Source organism: Perca fluviatilis, chromosome 21 (assembly GCF_010015445.1).
Source record: "Perca fluviatilis chromosome 21, GENO_Pfluv_1.0, whole genome shotgun sequence".
NCBI lineage: Eukaryota > Metazoa > Chordata > Actinopteri > Perciformes > Percidae > Perca > Perca fluviatilis.
In genome coordinates this window covers 10,686,284-10,702,308 of record NC_053132.1, presented here as the reverse complement: position 1 = coordinate 10,702,308, position 16,025 = coordinate 10,686,284, and the positions used below count along the sequence as shown (strand labels likewise).

General features: G+C 39.5%; 1 protein-coding gene across 5 annotated transcripts; it reads right to left on the bottom strand.

The window, feature by feature from the left end:
- Positions 1 to 1,544: 1,544 nt before the first annotated feature.
- On the bottom strand, positions 1,545 to 15,016 carry ldb3b (LIM domain binding 3b). 5 transcript variants are annotated; one of them, XM_039787804.1, is made up of 9 exons: positions 14,678 to 15,016; positions 11,100 to 11,251; positions 10,701 to 10,770; positions 6,428 to 6,450; positions 4,604 to 4,801; positions 3,787 to 3,810; positions 2,850 to 3,019; positions 2,625 to 2,661; positions 1,545 to 2,269 (listed from the first exon to the last, which is right to left on the bottom strand). In XM_039787804.1, exons 1-9 carry the CDS (start codon positions 14,771 to 14,773, stop codon positions 2,173 to 2,175), a joined length of 867 nt encoding a protein of 288 aa, XP_039643738.1. In that variant the 5' UTR covers positions 14,774 to 15,016; the 3' UTR covers positions 1,545 to 2,172. The 5 variants fall into 5 exon arrangements, with proteins under 5 accessions (XP_039643738.1, XP_039643739.1, XP_039643740.1 ...); XM_039787805.1 differs by having other exon boundaries at positions 4,604 to 4,783; XM_039787806.1 differs by lacking the exon at positions 3,787 to 3,810.
- Positions 15,017 to 16,025: the final 1,009 nt, after the last annotated feature.

Genomic DNA, 16,025 nt, shown 5'->3' with positions numbered 1-16,025 from the left:
GATTATCAATTATACTGCCTTCTTCTGTATATGCTTAACCAGAAAAGACAACAAAACAAGACAATTTAACAAAATAAACAACAATAAATAATAACTGGACACTGTGGCGGGTGCAACGCACACACAACGCTACATTAACTATCAAAGTTGTTTTCTGGAGACAGTGTACATACTGTGAGTCTTCTTCTGCACTGCAGAGTCCTCCACAATCTACTAAACATAACCAGTCCACTTGGCCTCTCTGTCACTGCACTCCTACAACGTTTTTAAACACTTTGAGTTGAAAGAGACAGTCAAAAACAACAGAAGTCCTCACACACCTGACTGAAGGTAAATAAATGCACAACCACTGGAGATCACTTCTTTGTGTTTTTTGGTGGATTGCATTTGTAATACCAACCTTTAGGTGTATACCTTTACCACTGCAGCCTAGAACAGGATAGTTTTTTGTTGTTGTTGTTGATGGTTTTCCACCTTTAATGGACAGGACAGCTAGGTGAGAAAGGGGGAAGACATGCAGGAAATCATCACAAGTCGGACTCAAACCCTGGACCTCTGCGTCGAGGCGTAAACCTCCATGTATATGTGCGCCTGCTCTACCAACAGGGACATCCAGCGGAATTTCTGGCGGCACCTGAACAATCCTATAAGTGGAACGTCGTTGATATAGACTACCCGTTTTATAATTAGAAAACTATTACCCCTCTCTCCAATGGATGTATAGCTTTCTCCTCTCCATTTGTTCCGAATATCCCATCCAATTGGAGGATCAATGAACATTTTAGCATTTAGCATGTTAGCCACAGATCAGCATGCACCTGGTCCATGTGGGTGTGTTTGATTTCGGTCACTGAGCGTGCTCTCCGGGTGGTGCGTTAAATCCCTGTTTAAGGTAGATGCAATCTTTTCTTTTCTTTTTTAACCAAGTCGAGGTACAATAATGCTAACATTAACCCATAATGGCGTATTCATTGTATTGCATTGTTGTACTTGACACTAGACCAATGAACGTTTGCATTTAGAACATGAAAACCGATATGTTTTCCAGAATGATGCTAATTTATTGCCTTTTTTATTTTATTCTCACACAGTTTATCAGGATTTTTTCCATGTGACTTCTGTTTTTATTCTGTAACAGATTAAATTGCGGCGAAATACACATTGCATTACATTTACACATATCTTTTAGTTATTATCATCTCTGTACATTACAAATGTTCTTTAGAATGCATGCTGAGGTTGAATGTTCAATCACAAAATGTTTCTCTTTTATGTCATATATTCATTATAGGAAACCAAACTTTGAGAATACAGCAGCAGTAATATTCAGCTCGCAACCCTGCTACCATAGTTGTGTCATTGTCTATGTCGCCACTAGCTAATAAACATCAGTCATTCTGTCAAAACCCATCAAATGCTCTTTCTGAATGATTTTTTCCCTGCAAAGTCAAAACACCCCCTGTGCCATTCCAACGGCACTAGAAATGACAGGAAATGATACTGATTGAGGAATGTCCTTATGAATTATGACACAACACCATGCCTTCAGTTTTTGAGTCCCAAAATAGAGAGTGAAACGTTTATTCAATTTGTTTGAGTTTATAACAGTTCACTCAGCCGTATGGTTTTAAGAAAACATTTATTCACATTGATATAAGTACATTTTTGAGTGCATTTTTTTTACATACTGTTTTTGTGCATGTAGGTAAATATCTGTGTGCATTTGTCCTTGTGTACCTTCTAACAAGCATTCTTAGTCTTAAAATTCCTATGTTTGTGAATGTGCTAAATGTGATAAAAGAAACATCATCAGCGCTGCATTTTCATTTGAATACTTATTTTTTTTGTACAATTTCTCTTTCATTTAAGAGAGACAGAACCCAAACAAAAAGGAAACAAAGAAAGAAAAACGCAAATGTGAGATCAGGTCTTAGCAGCGGACAGATACATTTGACAGGTAATAATGAGCTTATGAACACATAGCATTCTCACACTAACAGTTAGTATCTCACATACTAATCTAGGCTACAACACTATCTCACATTCCTGAGGAGTTTCCTCCTCCTCCTGTTCCTTTTTTATCCCTATATAATTTATCCTTTCTTCCTGTTAACTCCTGCGCTTTTGTCCATATCTTCCTTTACATGTCCTCCTCATCTCCCTTTCCCCTCTTTATTCCTGGACGTTGAGGATCTGTGCAGACAGTCCGTGGTGCCAGTTCTTCAGCTTGGCAAAGCGGGGCCCTTTCACCTCCGACTCAAACTTCTCTCTGATGGTGTGGAAGGCAGGTGATATTTACACTTTTAATCACATTTTTAAAGCAATAGTTCAGTATTTAGTTATATGAGATTGATACCACTGTTATTCCTTGTTCAGTAAATATGAAGCTACTGCCAGCAGCTGGTTAGCTTAGCTTAGCATGAAGACTGGACACAGGAGGAAACCGCTAGCCTAGCTCTGTCCAAAAGGTAACTAAATCTGCCTACCAGCACCTCTAAAGCTAATTATTTAACACTTGACACTTATTTAAAAATGACGTGTGGTTTTGTTTGTGCAGGACTATTCTTGGCAGTGACCAGTAACCTCCTGAAGTCTCCGCTGGCTGCCTTGCATCTTGTTCTTACCTCGACTTCAACAGGGCTTCCTCATCTGGGTCTTGCACTGCATGGGTGAAAATACACAAGAGACATTTGGTAAGGATGAACAAAAACCCAATCAGACGATAATCATCAATGAGATGATAACTGAGTCTGAACAAGAAGTGAGGATAAGCAGAGATGAGTACTGAGAAGATCAAGGGAGGAGGTAGGACAGGACAAAAGGGGGTAAGGAAGAGTCTGTGTACTGACGGTATTCAGTGCCAGTGATGTGGGCCAGCATCCTGAAGCTCTTGGACTGCAGGTTTGCAGCACGACGAGCCCATTCAGACATATCCTGATTCGTTTCTCCAGGCCTGATCACTGCCTGGTAAACCGGAGACGCACAGTCTACCACGGAGTCCTTGACAGGCAGAGCTCCACTGCAGGGAAGAGAGTACTGTTAGAGCTCGAAGTGTGTAGTATGTACTGTATGTCCCCCCCCAAATATAATAGATGACCAAAATGTATTAAATGCATATGATGTATGAAGTTGTTAAATTGGATTTCATTAGGGGCAGTTATTACATTAAGATCGTAATTGTTACTTATACAATGTCTTTGTGTTGTCCCATAGTTCCACATAAAAGGTGCCTGTACTGTGGCATACAGTAGACACTGAAGTGAGATTACACAACAACATGACTGGATAGTTTTTTTTAATGAGTGTTAGAAAAGTGAGTCAATACTGATCGAGCACTAGTCGTTTGAAAACCTTTGATTTGATACTCAGAACATTCCCATGCCATGAAATCCCATCATTTTAACGAGACTGTGATGATATTGGCTGCTTTTTAAGAGGATGTCTCCAAAAAACAAAAACAACCCTAAACACAGCTCACACTTTGAATAAAGTACCTCTAAGTACTTCCAGATACACATAAAATTACCTCTTTGTTAGTGAGTTTGACCATTATACAGTATGACACATTAAAAAACATAAAAAAATGGACATATATATATATGCTGTAGATGCTTTCAGGACTATTATTTATTATAATATTAATTCTAATCATATTAATATTATAATACTTCAGGGATATTAGTTCATGAAACACATAGAGCAACGCACAAGCTGTTATGAAATAATGAGACAAAGGAGACGCATATGAGGAGAGGCGGGAAAGAAAAGGAGCGCTGCTGTACTTACGACAAGGGGGAGCCCGCCTCCTCACTGAGGTCACAACCAGGAAGGAAGGGGAGGGATGGGTGGAGGACAGCACAGGGGTGGTTGGTCGTTTTTTTTTTTTTGTGTGGATGGAATGAGCAGAGGAAAGTGGGTGAAAAGCACGGAGGAATACGTGGCACGGACACAGACAACATGGAAAAGCCCGGGCATACAGTAAACTATCTGAGTGGTAGGAGCGCAGGCTTCTATGTTTGTTTTTTGGCTTTTCAGAAAACTTGTCTAAAAGGGTTGATTCACCCAAATTCATTCACCCAGAGAACATTTTTTTTCACTTTTGTTACAGATATCCAGCATCTATTTTATTGATTTCCTCAAAATTATTTGGAATTAAAACAAAAAAAGCCTCCTGGATAATTTATCAAGATGTTATGTTAGGGCCATCAGTTTTAATTATTTCAACTTAATTTCTAAAAGGACCATTCTTTCAGTAAGTTTTGCACTCTGAATGACATAAATACCCATGAGCCTCTGCAGATGTTGCTATGGAGAAAAAGGCCTGAATTAGAGCTTTAGCAAATTCACAATGCCTCATTTTTGGTGTTGGGAACAAGACGCAGCACCATAGCTGCCAAACCCTGAACAAATCCACTTTGACTTCCACTTTGCAGCTTTATGGAGGAGGAAAATATTTTATGGGGTATGTTTTTTTTTTGTAATTCGGGTGAACTGATCCTTTAATTTCTCAACATGCAGGTCGGTTTAATCAGTGTGATGTAAAGTGCATGAGAGTGAGCAATAAAAGACTGGAGAGGGGATTAGTTTGGTTTTGTGACCTCACCTGTCGTGTCCCTTGGCCTGCGACTGCCCTGCGATAGCGTCCATGATGGCGTCCTGTGAGTACATGCTGATTGGTGTGTTGTACTGGGCGTGAACAATGGTGGCCTTCCCCCCCGGACCCCTCACCTCAATCGGCTTGTGGGTGGAGAGGGCCGAGTCTTTCAGAGCAGTGGGGTTGAAGCTGGGAGTGTACTCAACACTGTCAGTGTCAGGAGGTGGGTGGGGGTCAAAGGTCAGTAAAGAGGAGGTGGGGATGTTTCAGGGGATGGTGCAGAGGTGAAGATGAGAGGTTAACAGACAGGGGGAGGAGAGGGGAATTTGTGAGTAAAGAAATGACAGAGAAAGCACTAAAGGGAAGGGAGGAAACTGGGTCAATGTGTAGTAATACAGCTGACTGACAGGTGGGGCTGTTGCACCACTTAATATTAGTTTTAGAGATCCAATAGGTGCGCTCACCCACATACCAAATACACATTGCACTTCACTGTAGCTGTGTCCCAATTCCATACTACATAGAAATCGCAGTTTTGTTAGGCGGTTCACACTCAAAAAATGTCGAGACTGGTGAGACAATTAATTAATTAAATCCACTATGTGTAAAACTTGTTTCTGACTTTGCGCACCCTAATGGAAGGAAGGATTCTAAGATGAATGGGCTGCACCAACTTTCACCTGGATTGTCTCATATTTCTACAAACAAAAACTCATCACAATAATTGGACAGATGATCTAATCACATAAAAATCCCCACATAGTGGCTTTATGTTCAATTAGGAGTATTATTCCAAAGCTGCAGTTCATTGACGTCCCTTAGGTGCACAATACCTGTTAGCAAAATTTATTTTATGCTAGCTTTCGAAACAGGATACAATACATATTACTACGTAGCATTTATTAATGTGGAATTGGAACTGAGGCTTCATCCATCACGACTTGCAGCTAAACAACCACTGTAAACCAGAATACAGTCGAAAGAAATCCAAACATGCTAAAGTTTTACAACAGCCAAACTGATTATTATCTGCATATTCCACAGTGGAATACACACACCGCAGATTATGTTTTACACTACTGCCAAACATGGAAGTTTAATAACAAGCACACAAAACGCTAACGCACATGCATTTATACATGGATTTGCAGTAAGAAACCACAAATCCAGTAATATATTAAAGCTGAGCACGACCATATATATATATACAGATATATATACAGATATATATATATATATATATACATATCAATCATAGTAAGGTAGATATCATATATATCATAGTAGGGTATGAGTTCAACATTAAAATGATTACTTAAGAAAAAACACTAAATATAATAAAGTATCAAAAAGAAAAGTACTCATTTTTGTTTTCTTTTTAAACTGGGGTAATGTGTTGGTAACTCTATATTTAGTCAAGTCAAAATACTCTTTTATCTATGAACTTACTAGCACTACAGCTGTTAGATAGATGTAGTGAAGTATAAAGTATAAAGGAAGAAGTAGAAGAAAAAGTAGAAAGTCTCACAATTTACTCAAGTAAAGTAGCAGTACCTTAAAACTGTACTGAAGTACAGTACTTGAGTAGATGTACTTTTTTACCTTCCACTTCCGGGGAACAGATGCTGTTAAGAACATGTTACCAGAAGAAACAAATGATCAGCACACTCAATATGCTGTTAAAGTTACATTGAAGGCTAAAGCTTTAGTTCAACTTCACGCACATGAATGCATGTTTGACACAACGTCACACCAAAAATCACTAAAAACGAATACTCTCCGCCTATGCATACTTCATGCACATTTACTACTGAAAAATGCAACGGTACTGACTTTGCAGCTGTGTTTGCGATAACCTGAAACACACCAGAGTGGCACAGACAGACAGAAGGAGACAGAGAAGGAGAGAATGTAATAAATCACCAGAGATTATTTTAATAACAATGGCACCGTGTGTGTGTTTGTAGGAAATGATCCAACTATAGCATATGCTGTTATCCCATGTACAGGTCAGAATAGCAGCCGTTTGTCATCACTGGGATATTTCCCAGCTTCCCCTGCATCATCAGGAGTGACTGACAAGAGCAGAGGCCTCTCAGTCACATTAAGCAGAGACACATTTAGCACAGAACAGCCACAAATATACACAAACTACACAAACACAACACATGCCACATGATGACTTATGTCAAGACTGTAGCTGTTACATATAGACGAATCAGAGTAGACAAGATGCCATTACTGCAATTGCTGGCACCTCAGTTGTAAACCCACTTATAATACTGCAATGTATGTAAAGGAATTAACTTTTAATCATTGTTGCCAAGAAATCTATCCAACACATCCTGTAGAACCAGTTATATGTTAAAAAGTTAAAGTTTCATGGATTACAACTTATTTGAATGCCATCTAAAGACCATATTTTAAACCAAATGTAGTTCTGATTTAACAGACAAGACATATTTTCTGGGCTTCCGGATTAGCACAAACTACCTTCACCTGTCAGAGGGGACTAATGCTGACTGATCAACCCCAAAAATCTCTGGTTTTATTAAAATTTTAAATGTGATCACTTCCACTCTGCCACCGCAGTAATGTGCTTGTGAGTGCAACACATAATTCAGCCGGTGGATTCTTCCATACAGTACATGGATGTGTTCAGGGTACAGGAAGTAGAACGTGCTTAGCAGCACCTCACCCACATATGGGACATCTCCCTCCAGAGAGGGGGAGCTATCTCAGGTTTGGCAGGGGGTCATCCAGGGGATTCAGGATGGTGGTGTGTAACCAGAGCGGAACATTCCCTGACCAACAGCTGCTCTCTCCTGTGTGTGTGTGTGTGTGTGTGTGTGTGTGTGTGTGTGTGTGTGTGTGTGTGTGTGTGTGTGTGTGTGTGTGTGTGTGTGTGTGTGTGTGTGTGTGTGTGTGCGCGCACATGGAATAAGAAGTCTCTATGCTCGGTGAGGTGGGGTCGCTGGTATGATACTGTCGTCATCGTCCCTTCAGTCTGCCTGGAGCACATTCCCTGACACCAGACTTACCGTTGGCCTTTACTGTAAAGCAGCTCTGCTCCAGAGGGGAAACACATTAGTGAAGATTGATATCTGGATGTGATATGTCAGAGGCAAAGCAGATTGCACTCATGACTGAGGCTTCACCCAAATGCATGCCATCCACTGGTCCAGTGTGCAACATTAGCCTTAACTTAACTCCCACTGAACTCTACTCAGTGCCGCACACAGTATAGTTAAGATAAAGGTGTTGCTGATTTGGCCCTACATACTTGGCAAAAATGGCATAATCTAGGGTCGACACGAGCCTTTTGGGACACCCAACTAAATAATACCTGTTTTTTACTGTGTCATTCTAACAGAAAGTGCAAATGTAATCAGGTGATATTCTATTATATATATATATATATATATATATATATATATATTATTGTCAACAAATCCCCCAAATAACAAGTATTGTCTGTGTAATGAAAGCCAGATCTTATTCCTCCCCTGCTGCACCAAATGAAATGTACCTTCATGACGAGGAACAGGGGCCCTGTAGTTTATTTTGAGTCAACCTTACATACGCTGTCCTGCTGCCATAAATCCTCACTAGAGCACAGGTTCCCAACCTGGAGGGTCACCAAACTTCACGGGGGTCGTGAGACCTTTCTAATTTTAAGAGATGTAAGTTGTTGGTTTTTTTTAAATATACAGTTGGCATATATCTCTGCATTTCATTTATTTCTGTAAAGAAAACTAACTAAAATTTTAAGTATCCATCCACATTAAGTATCCATTAAAAAAAATTCACTTAGTCAGGGGTTGTCAGTTTACTCAATGATAGAAAAGGGGTCCCTTTGGGAAAAGGTTAGGAACCACTGCACTAGAGCACCAAATGTCTATTAATACCTGACTAAAAATGGTCCCCAACAAATGCAGTACTTACCCCTGTTTGAATAATGTTCACTAAAAACTATAGTGCCCAACCTTTTTAGAAAGTTATTAAGCCTTTTTTTTTTTTTAAATAGAAGACACATCTTTGGTAGGAAAAAATGGGTCTGGGGCTCAGACAAGGTAAGGAAGTCAGAAAGTATTGAGAAATGATGGTGTTTTTCTTTTCCGTGTTCACAAAATAAAATATATAGAACATCGTCACCATTATACTTTAAGGTCTTCTGATTTGTTATAGCAGCATCAAACCCTAAAACTGACTATGGTGGCCCTCAAAATCCAAAATGGATAAAGAGCACACAAAGTTACCATTTTTCTTCCATGTAAGACAACAACTGGCGGTGTCTTGACATCCGTTTGATGCTTTCAGAGTTTGCTATGGCCATTAGTTGACCAATGTCAAGTAATGTGGCGCTCTGCAAGGCAGCCACAGTGTGTTGTACTTTTCTAGCGTCCAAACGCTCCAAAGTTTCTTATAGCCCTCTCCAAATGTTTTATTCTTTTAATCCATAATGTATAATGACCCACAAATGGCCAAATATACTAAAATATGGTTGGGTAAACTAATTATGACAGCATTATAGAGCTAAAACAAAAAGTTAATCCACAACAATTTTTTAGAATCAATTAATTAAATGTTCCAGCTTTTTGAATGTGAATAGTTTCTGCAAGTGTTAGTATTCTGTGATAGTAAATGAAGTCAATGGATTTTGTACAGTTGGTCGGACAAAACTAAATATTTTAAGATGTCACTTTGGGCTCCAGGAACGTGATGAGCATTTACAACTATTCTGTAGACCAAACAATTATCAATCTAAAGATACATTGAAATAAAATTGTTAGTAGCAGCTCTAGAATATTTAAATAATTAAAAAAAGGAACCTACAAAAAGTTTATATTTTTAAATATTAATATACCTCTGGTGGCTGAGGGCCGACTGCTGTAGCAACAAATCGTCACCTTCCTGTAACCTCACCAGCAATTAAAAAAATATATGTATACACTTAACAAGCAAGGCTCTGGTTTTCCAGGAAAACAGGATTAATGAGGACAAAGGGAGATACATTTGCTTTAAGATAAAAAATTATAATAATAAAGCCTCAAAAAGGGAAATCAGGGAGCTGGCAGTAAAAAGAGTTCTTTAAAAAGATTTTTTGCAACATCATCTCCCTAGTTTCATTCCTGTATTCTGATCTCCTGCGACTCTGTTACCTGGAGGCCGGCCAGGTATGTTTGTGTGTACACTCCCGAAATAGTGCTATGTGAGAGATGAATGACTGGGATAGCAATGGAAAGTTCTGAGTATATTTTTACATCATGGTCCTGTTAATGTGAGATTAAATTGGAAGGGTGTGATGTGCATTTGCTTCATTCCTCCACAGTGAAAAGCAGTACTTTTGTTTTGTTACGTCAGCTGGTGGTTGGTTTTTGGGTTATCACTCAAGAAGTTAAATTGTTTCTCTTAGTATTACAAATCTCTATGGTAACCTACCCCAGTGATGAAACTCCCCGGGAAGCTGCCGACCCCTGTCCTAACTTGCCCTGCATCAGCATCATTTCTCTGACAGTTTCGGGAGAGTAAAGGCCAACTGGGGAATTGTACTGCCCCCGTTGGCCTGGTGTAGATACGGAAAATGGTGTGGAGGAGGCAGGAGCTTTGGCCAGGGGAGAGAGGAGCTCTGGATCCTTTTTAGGAACTTGGAAGAGATTCCCTTTGGATGGCTTTTTATCCTGTAAAAATTCATAGGACAGTGGCTGCTCCATTTGAACTTCCTCTCCACAATGTTTAGGTCCGACCTCCTCTTTAACTTTTTCTAACTCCTTAAAAGAAAATGAGAAGAGATCAAGATATATATAAAAGAAAGCTTTAAAGTCAAACAAGAGTAAAGGCATCAACTTGTTTTGTTTGCTGACCCCTGACCTCTGCACAGGCCTCCCTGCAGTTGCACTGTGAATATTTGACACTAGAGGGCAGCAGGAAACTGCCTGATGGCACCATTAAAGAATTGTGAAGATTATAGCCTCATAGACAGGACAATAATGCATAACACGTATAACAGACATACAAACAAACATGTACAAGTATGCAGATGTACAACTGAAATTTGTTTGTGTTAATTTATCCATTTGTTGATTGTTGTTGTGGGTGTGTGTACCTTCTGGTGAGGGATGACTGGCATGGGTGAGTCCATTCTTGGAGTGGAAAATGCTGCAGCACGTCTTGATCTGAAGTTTAAATGACAAAATATCCCTTTAAAATAAACTGTTGCATCATATTTTGCCACTTTGTTTTTGACAATCAAAAACGAAAAAAAAAAAATCAGCCATTAGCAAATCATGAGTACCAAGTGGGGTATACCTTTGTAGGTACATCTTGTTATTATTATATAGCCCCAGCCATTTATAACACTGACTTCCTCCTAAACCCCCACACTGATTTGTCATTTTCCTGTTCTTTCTGCAGGTAATATCCAGTACCTGAAAATGTGCTTCTTTATCATCTACTTAAGTTTAATGGAGACAGGTGTTTTGGTGTAAGTATACTGGTTGTTTACTTCTGCATAGTGAGTGACAGTTTGGTAGTGGCAGACTTGATCTTGTTTTGGGCCTCCATGTGCGTCATCCCCTCAGTGCTGACCCCATCTATGGCTGAGATGATGTCACCCTGGGCCAGGCTGCCGCCCACTGCCTTGCTGCCCGGAGTTATCTATGGAGGGGTCAAGAGAGCAGGTCACACTCGGACCACAGACACAGATTCCTTAAAAAACAAACAAGCAACTCAATAAATAAGCCATAAAGAGGTAGAGGAGAAAAGCTGATGAAGCTTAATCAATCATGTATCAGCTCTGCAGATAAAGGGCTGGTTAAAATGTCTGTCTTAGGTTTATCAACAGAGTGGAACCACATTTTTATCTAAGATACTAATCGGTTGCCACAGCTGCAAACAAGACTGTCTGACACCAAAATAAATAAGTAGAAAAGCAGCAGGATGTCTAGTAACATAGCCATGATGTGTGCAGGACAGGGATACACGGTACAGTTCATAGTGACTGATCGTTAAATCCAAGAAATCTTTTTCAAAAATGATTTTATGTTGTAGATAATGTAAACTGCAACCTTGCAAATCTTTATTTTCATTTTCAAAAGAGTATTTCTTTTTTTTTTTTCAATGTCAGCCACACATTGACCTTCAGCTGAATCCTCATGCTTCTGGCCCCGCGACAAAGCCAGACTTTAGCGCTTAAACTACACAGAGAAGAGCTTTAAGTGAGCCCAGAGGCCTGGGATATACAGTATTGGGTCTAGGCCTACAGTGAACTCGTTAAAGAGTTAAAAATAAGCAACGCTATTGATGCCTCTAGCTTCACTATGATTGACCCTACTGAGCCCCCCTTCATCCCCCAAACACACGCCGCACTCCTCCCACACACCTGCTGCTGACATTCATCCAAGACCTCCTTGATTCTCTCTTTTTTTCTATTTACATTAAGTTGTTCTCTCTACAATCCACACTTTATCTCCATTATTTCACCACTTCACATCACTGTCCTCAGTTCTGCTTTTTCTTAGACTGTAACTCTGGTCCTTGTTCCTCCTGTCAACATTTCTCCTTTTGTGTATGTGTGTGTGTGTGTGTGTGTGTATGTAAGCAGTTACAATAGGTGGTAGTAGGTGGAAAAAGCAAGAAGAAAAGAACCTTATTTCTGCATGCCTGCCACAGTGTGATCAAACACACATGTGCCCGACCACTCTGGCATGCATGTTTTCATGTGCATCAGACACTATATATATATTTATATATATATATATATATATATATATATATATATATATATATATATATATAAAATATAACAGGTGACAAACATGAAATGAATATGAGGACTGATTTCTTAAATTGTTTTATTTTTAATGAAAGACCGACACATCTTGGATTTTCATCCTTGAAGTTCTCTTTTTAAAAATGTTCCTTGCATTTTTTATATCTAAAAATGTATATATTAATCCATAAAAGATACCTTTGCATCTTTCAATTATTGATGGTGTTCAGAAAACTGTTTCCATTTATTTAGCTTTAAGAGGGCATGTAAATAGACTTAAGTGTCTATTTAAGGAGACTCATATTTCAGTTTTTTTTCAGAATTTTAACTATGACAACCCCACTAATAGTCATATAAAACGACTTGAAATGTGTTGTTTAGTGTGTCACTTATTTAATGGACAATGCTTCAGTTTGGAATTTCCTTTACAATTCTTAGCAAAAGTGGGCCGAAATCCAAACCGCAGCAGTGTTACGTCAAACTGTAATGGTAGCCCAAGTTGTCATGTCAAGCTGCTGTGTCGTATATGAACCTGTCAGAGCCCAACACCACCACAGGATTAACTCAAATCCAATGATACAATGTTATGCTGGACACAAATTAAAGCTCCCCCTGGTTAAGGGTTTAGGAGACAATGAACTAACAGAGGTCTGGAGCTGTGAATCTGTATAGATCACCAGCTGAGCATCAATCAGAGAGTTAATGTCCACACTGTTAGTGTCCAGGAAGCCTCAACTCCACTACCTTATTCTCATCTCATGAATCTCTCAAATCCTCCATCCATCCATTCTTCTTCACAATGATGCTGTTCTCTCAGGAGCAGCTTCAAAAAGGTAAAACCGAAACTGAACTATAAGCGAGGAATAAAGCTTACTAAAGGTAACACAAGCTGCCATTAGCTTCCTTGCTCTCCTTGCTTCTTTCCTGCCCCATTCCCACCCCTCTCCATCCATCCACCTCTCCTCTAGTGCTATTTAAAGGAAACGCTGTAAATACACCAGCAGTCCTGCCAGAGAGAGAGACACCCAGTCTCTCTGCTGCAAAGGTTAAAACTAATTCATTTCTTGAGTGACACTTCACTTCCCCCACTGTTTCTTAAATTCTAAATAAAAAGTTTAGGCAAATAAGCTTAATTTATACCAATGGTTGAGAATGTATTAATGTGCATACAAGAAAATAAAAAGTATTTGTGTTTTTGTGTTCTTTAATGAATCATCTTCTTTTTCTGCTGTCATTTGTGACAATAAAAACTTTAACCATGTACTCGATGTAATGTAATTATATCTCAATATCATCAAAATAACGAATCTTGAACAATGATTTGAGTGTGCTGAGCTTAAAAGTAGTTCCACTTTAGTCAATCTGTAATTAATCAACTTGACATTTGAGCTTTCATGTAATGTAATCAAAGTAAATGTTATACCGTTTTTTTTAAAAGCAATTTCAAGTTCAAGAAAATTCACAGCAGTAAAAGTTACCCAATGTAGCAACACCTCTACTCCAGTTAAACTATTCCAGTCTTTCCACTGCTGCTCTATTCTAGAAATCTCTCTGGACATTTCATCTGAGCCTCCCTGCCATCATCACATACAGCAACATTACATAACCGCCACTCAGCCACTGCTCACAAACACAAATCACACCTGCGCACACGCATATAAAGTATGCACATGCATTGACATGCAACACGTTAATGTATAACCAAGTGAGAACGTGATTTCCAGGTGAAGAGGATAAAACTGGGTTATATCTGGTTTGGAAAATAAGTTTTTAGACTAGGTTACATTTAATTGTTTTTTAAGGACTGTATTTTACAGTGTAGGAGGTCCTTTAATAAACCTACTTCACTTAGTCATTTAACAGAAGTAAGATGTAACCTACACGTCTAAACAACCTTTACTTTTAAACCTAATTTGTTTTTTACTGAGACGCCTACATATATTTTCACCTGCAAATAACCAAATGGTGCTTATTCAGATATCCATGCAGGGAAAATGTGATAAAAGTGTGTGTGTTTTTAGGTTAAAGGGTTCTGTGTTTACATTATTGTACATGTTGGTTCTTTATTATGTTTGAGTAGAAAAATTTGGCAGACTCAGTCAATCAGTGTACCATGTCTGAAGCTCAGTTTCAGTTTGAAATCATTCGTGAACTATTTTGTCATCATAATGTAATGCTGCCAGTGCATTGTTTTGTCACAATGGATTATCATGTTTGTGAAATACTTTGTCAGTGTCACATTTCGGGTTAGTTATTCTTTATTTGCGAGTTGCTTTTGTTACAGCAGCCTGTGTGGGTGACTCTGTCCTTACCCTGGAGATGGTGAGCGGCATGTTGAAGTCCTTTCCTCCCTGTAGTCTGAAGCCCCATGGAGCGGGGCCATTCAGAGTCACTGTGTACGTACTCATCTTCGGTTAAATGTCAACACTCCTCCTGCTAATAACTCCTGCTGGCTGTGTGGTTTCTCCTCCTGCTCGGTGTGCCCGTGTTCTCCGTCCTCCCCTGCTATCCTTTTGTCCCTGTTGGCTTCGGTGGTTGCTTCTTCTCCGTCAGCCTTGGCTTCACTACCGTCTCTCCCTGTCTGCTCCCAGCTCTCAGGACAAACACCCTGGGGTGGTGGTGCTGCTGGTGGTTCAGGTGCTATGGAACCTCTGTGACACATACATAGGCATACATTCATGCACACAGATACACATATGTGTAGATAGACACACACACACACAGAAAGAGTGCAGAGCTAAGCTGAGCCACTGCAGAACAACAGTAAACTGATTCTGACTAGAGCCACAAAAAACCTCTTCTAACTATACTATGTTAACCAAAAACTCCCTAAACAAACCTCAAATATTAAGTACAAACTCTAAAAAGTCAACTTTAAACTTTATATTAAGAGAGAGGAGTTTCTTGCCTGCAGAGTTGCTGAGGACGAGGGGCAGACAGACTAAGAATAGCCGAGGTGAGCATAGACACACAGGCCCTGGCCCTTATAAGGCCTGTAACACGAAGCCCCAGAATGCTTCACTGCCGATTCACGTCGCCAATATAGACCCCTCTTACTGCAACACATTCTCCCTCTCGCTTTCTCCCTCTCTTAGTACTATCAGTTCATGCTGCTAGCACCCTGTTATCTGTAATAAGTGTCTGTGCACTGATGTCATTCGCTTTCATTCCGCTCGAGAAAAGGAAACAACAAATTACATGGCACCGTTTTCCTAGAAACACCCTCACCAAGTTGACTGAGTCCTGTGTTGTGCGTGTGATATGGAGCAATTCCGTTAGAAACCGACCACAGCTGTGAAGTGAAACACAATCATGAATCTGACATTGTTTAATAGGTAGTGACTGACTTTACTTTTTGATCATGTCCTGGTATATAACAGTTTGTGCACTGGTGGGATTCTGAACAACTGATTTTAAAAGACAAGAGATGGTAGAGCAGTAAGTGAACATGAACCAGTAATGATTCATAGCAAATCTATCACTCGAGACAGCGAAGTGAAGACACACACTGTTGGAGATTTCATGTTAAATACCTTACCTCCAAATCTACTCCATTATATGTAATTTATATGTTTTCCGGTGTGTTTTCCGGGTTACCGTAGATTAGAAGATTGATACCACTCTCATGTCCATATGTTAAAGAAGTTAGCTTAGCATGAA

Coding starts and splice junctions, on each gene's coding strand:
- ldb3b (XM_039787803.1), bottom strand. CDS start 14,773: ATGAGTACGTACACAGTGACTCTGAATGGCCCCGCTCCATGGGGCTTC. Junction 10,366..10,700: donor CAGTCATCCCTCACCAGAAG/GTACACACACCC, acceptor TTTTCTTTTAAG/GAGTTAGAAAAAGTTAAAGA. Junction 3,020..10,036: donor CGGGGAGTTTCATCACTGGG/GTAGGTTACCAT, acceptor TCTTCCCTGCAG/TGGAGCTCTGCCTGTCAAGG.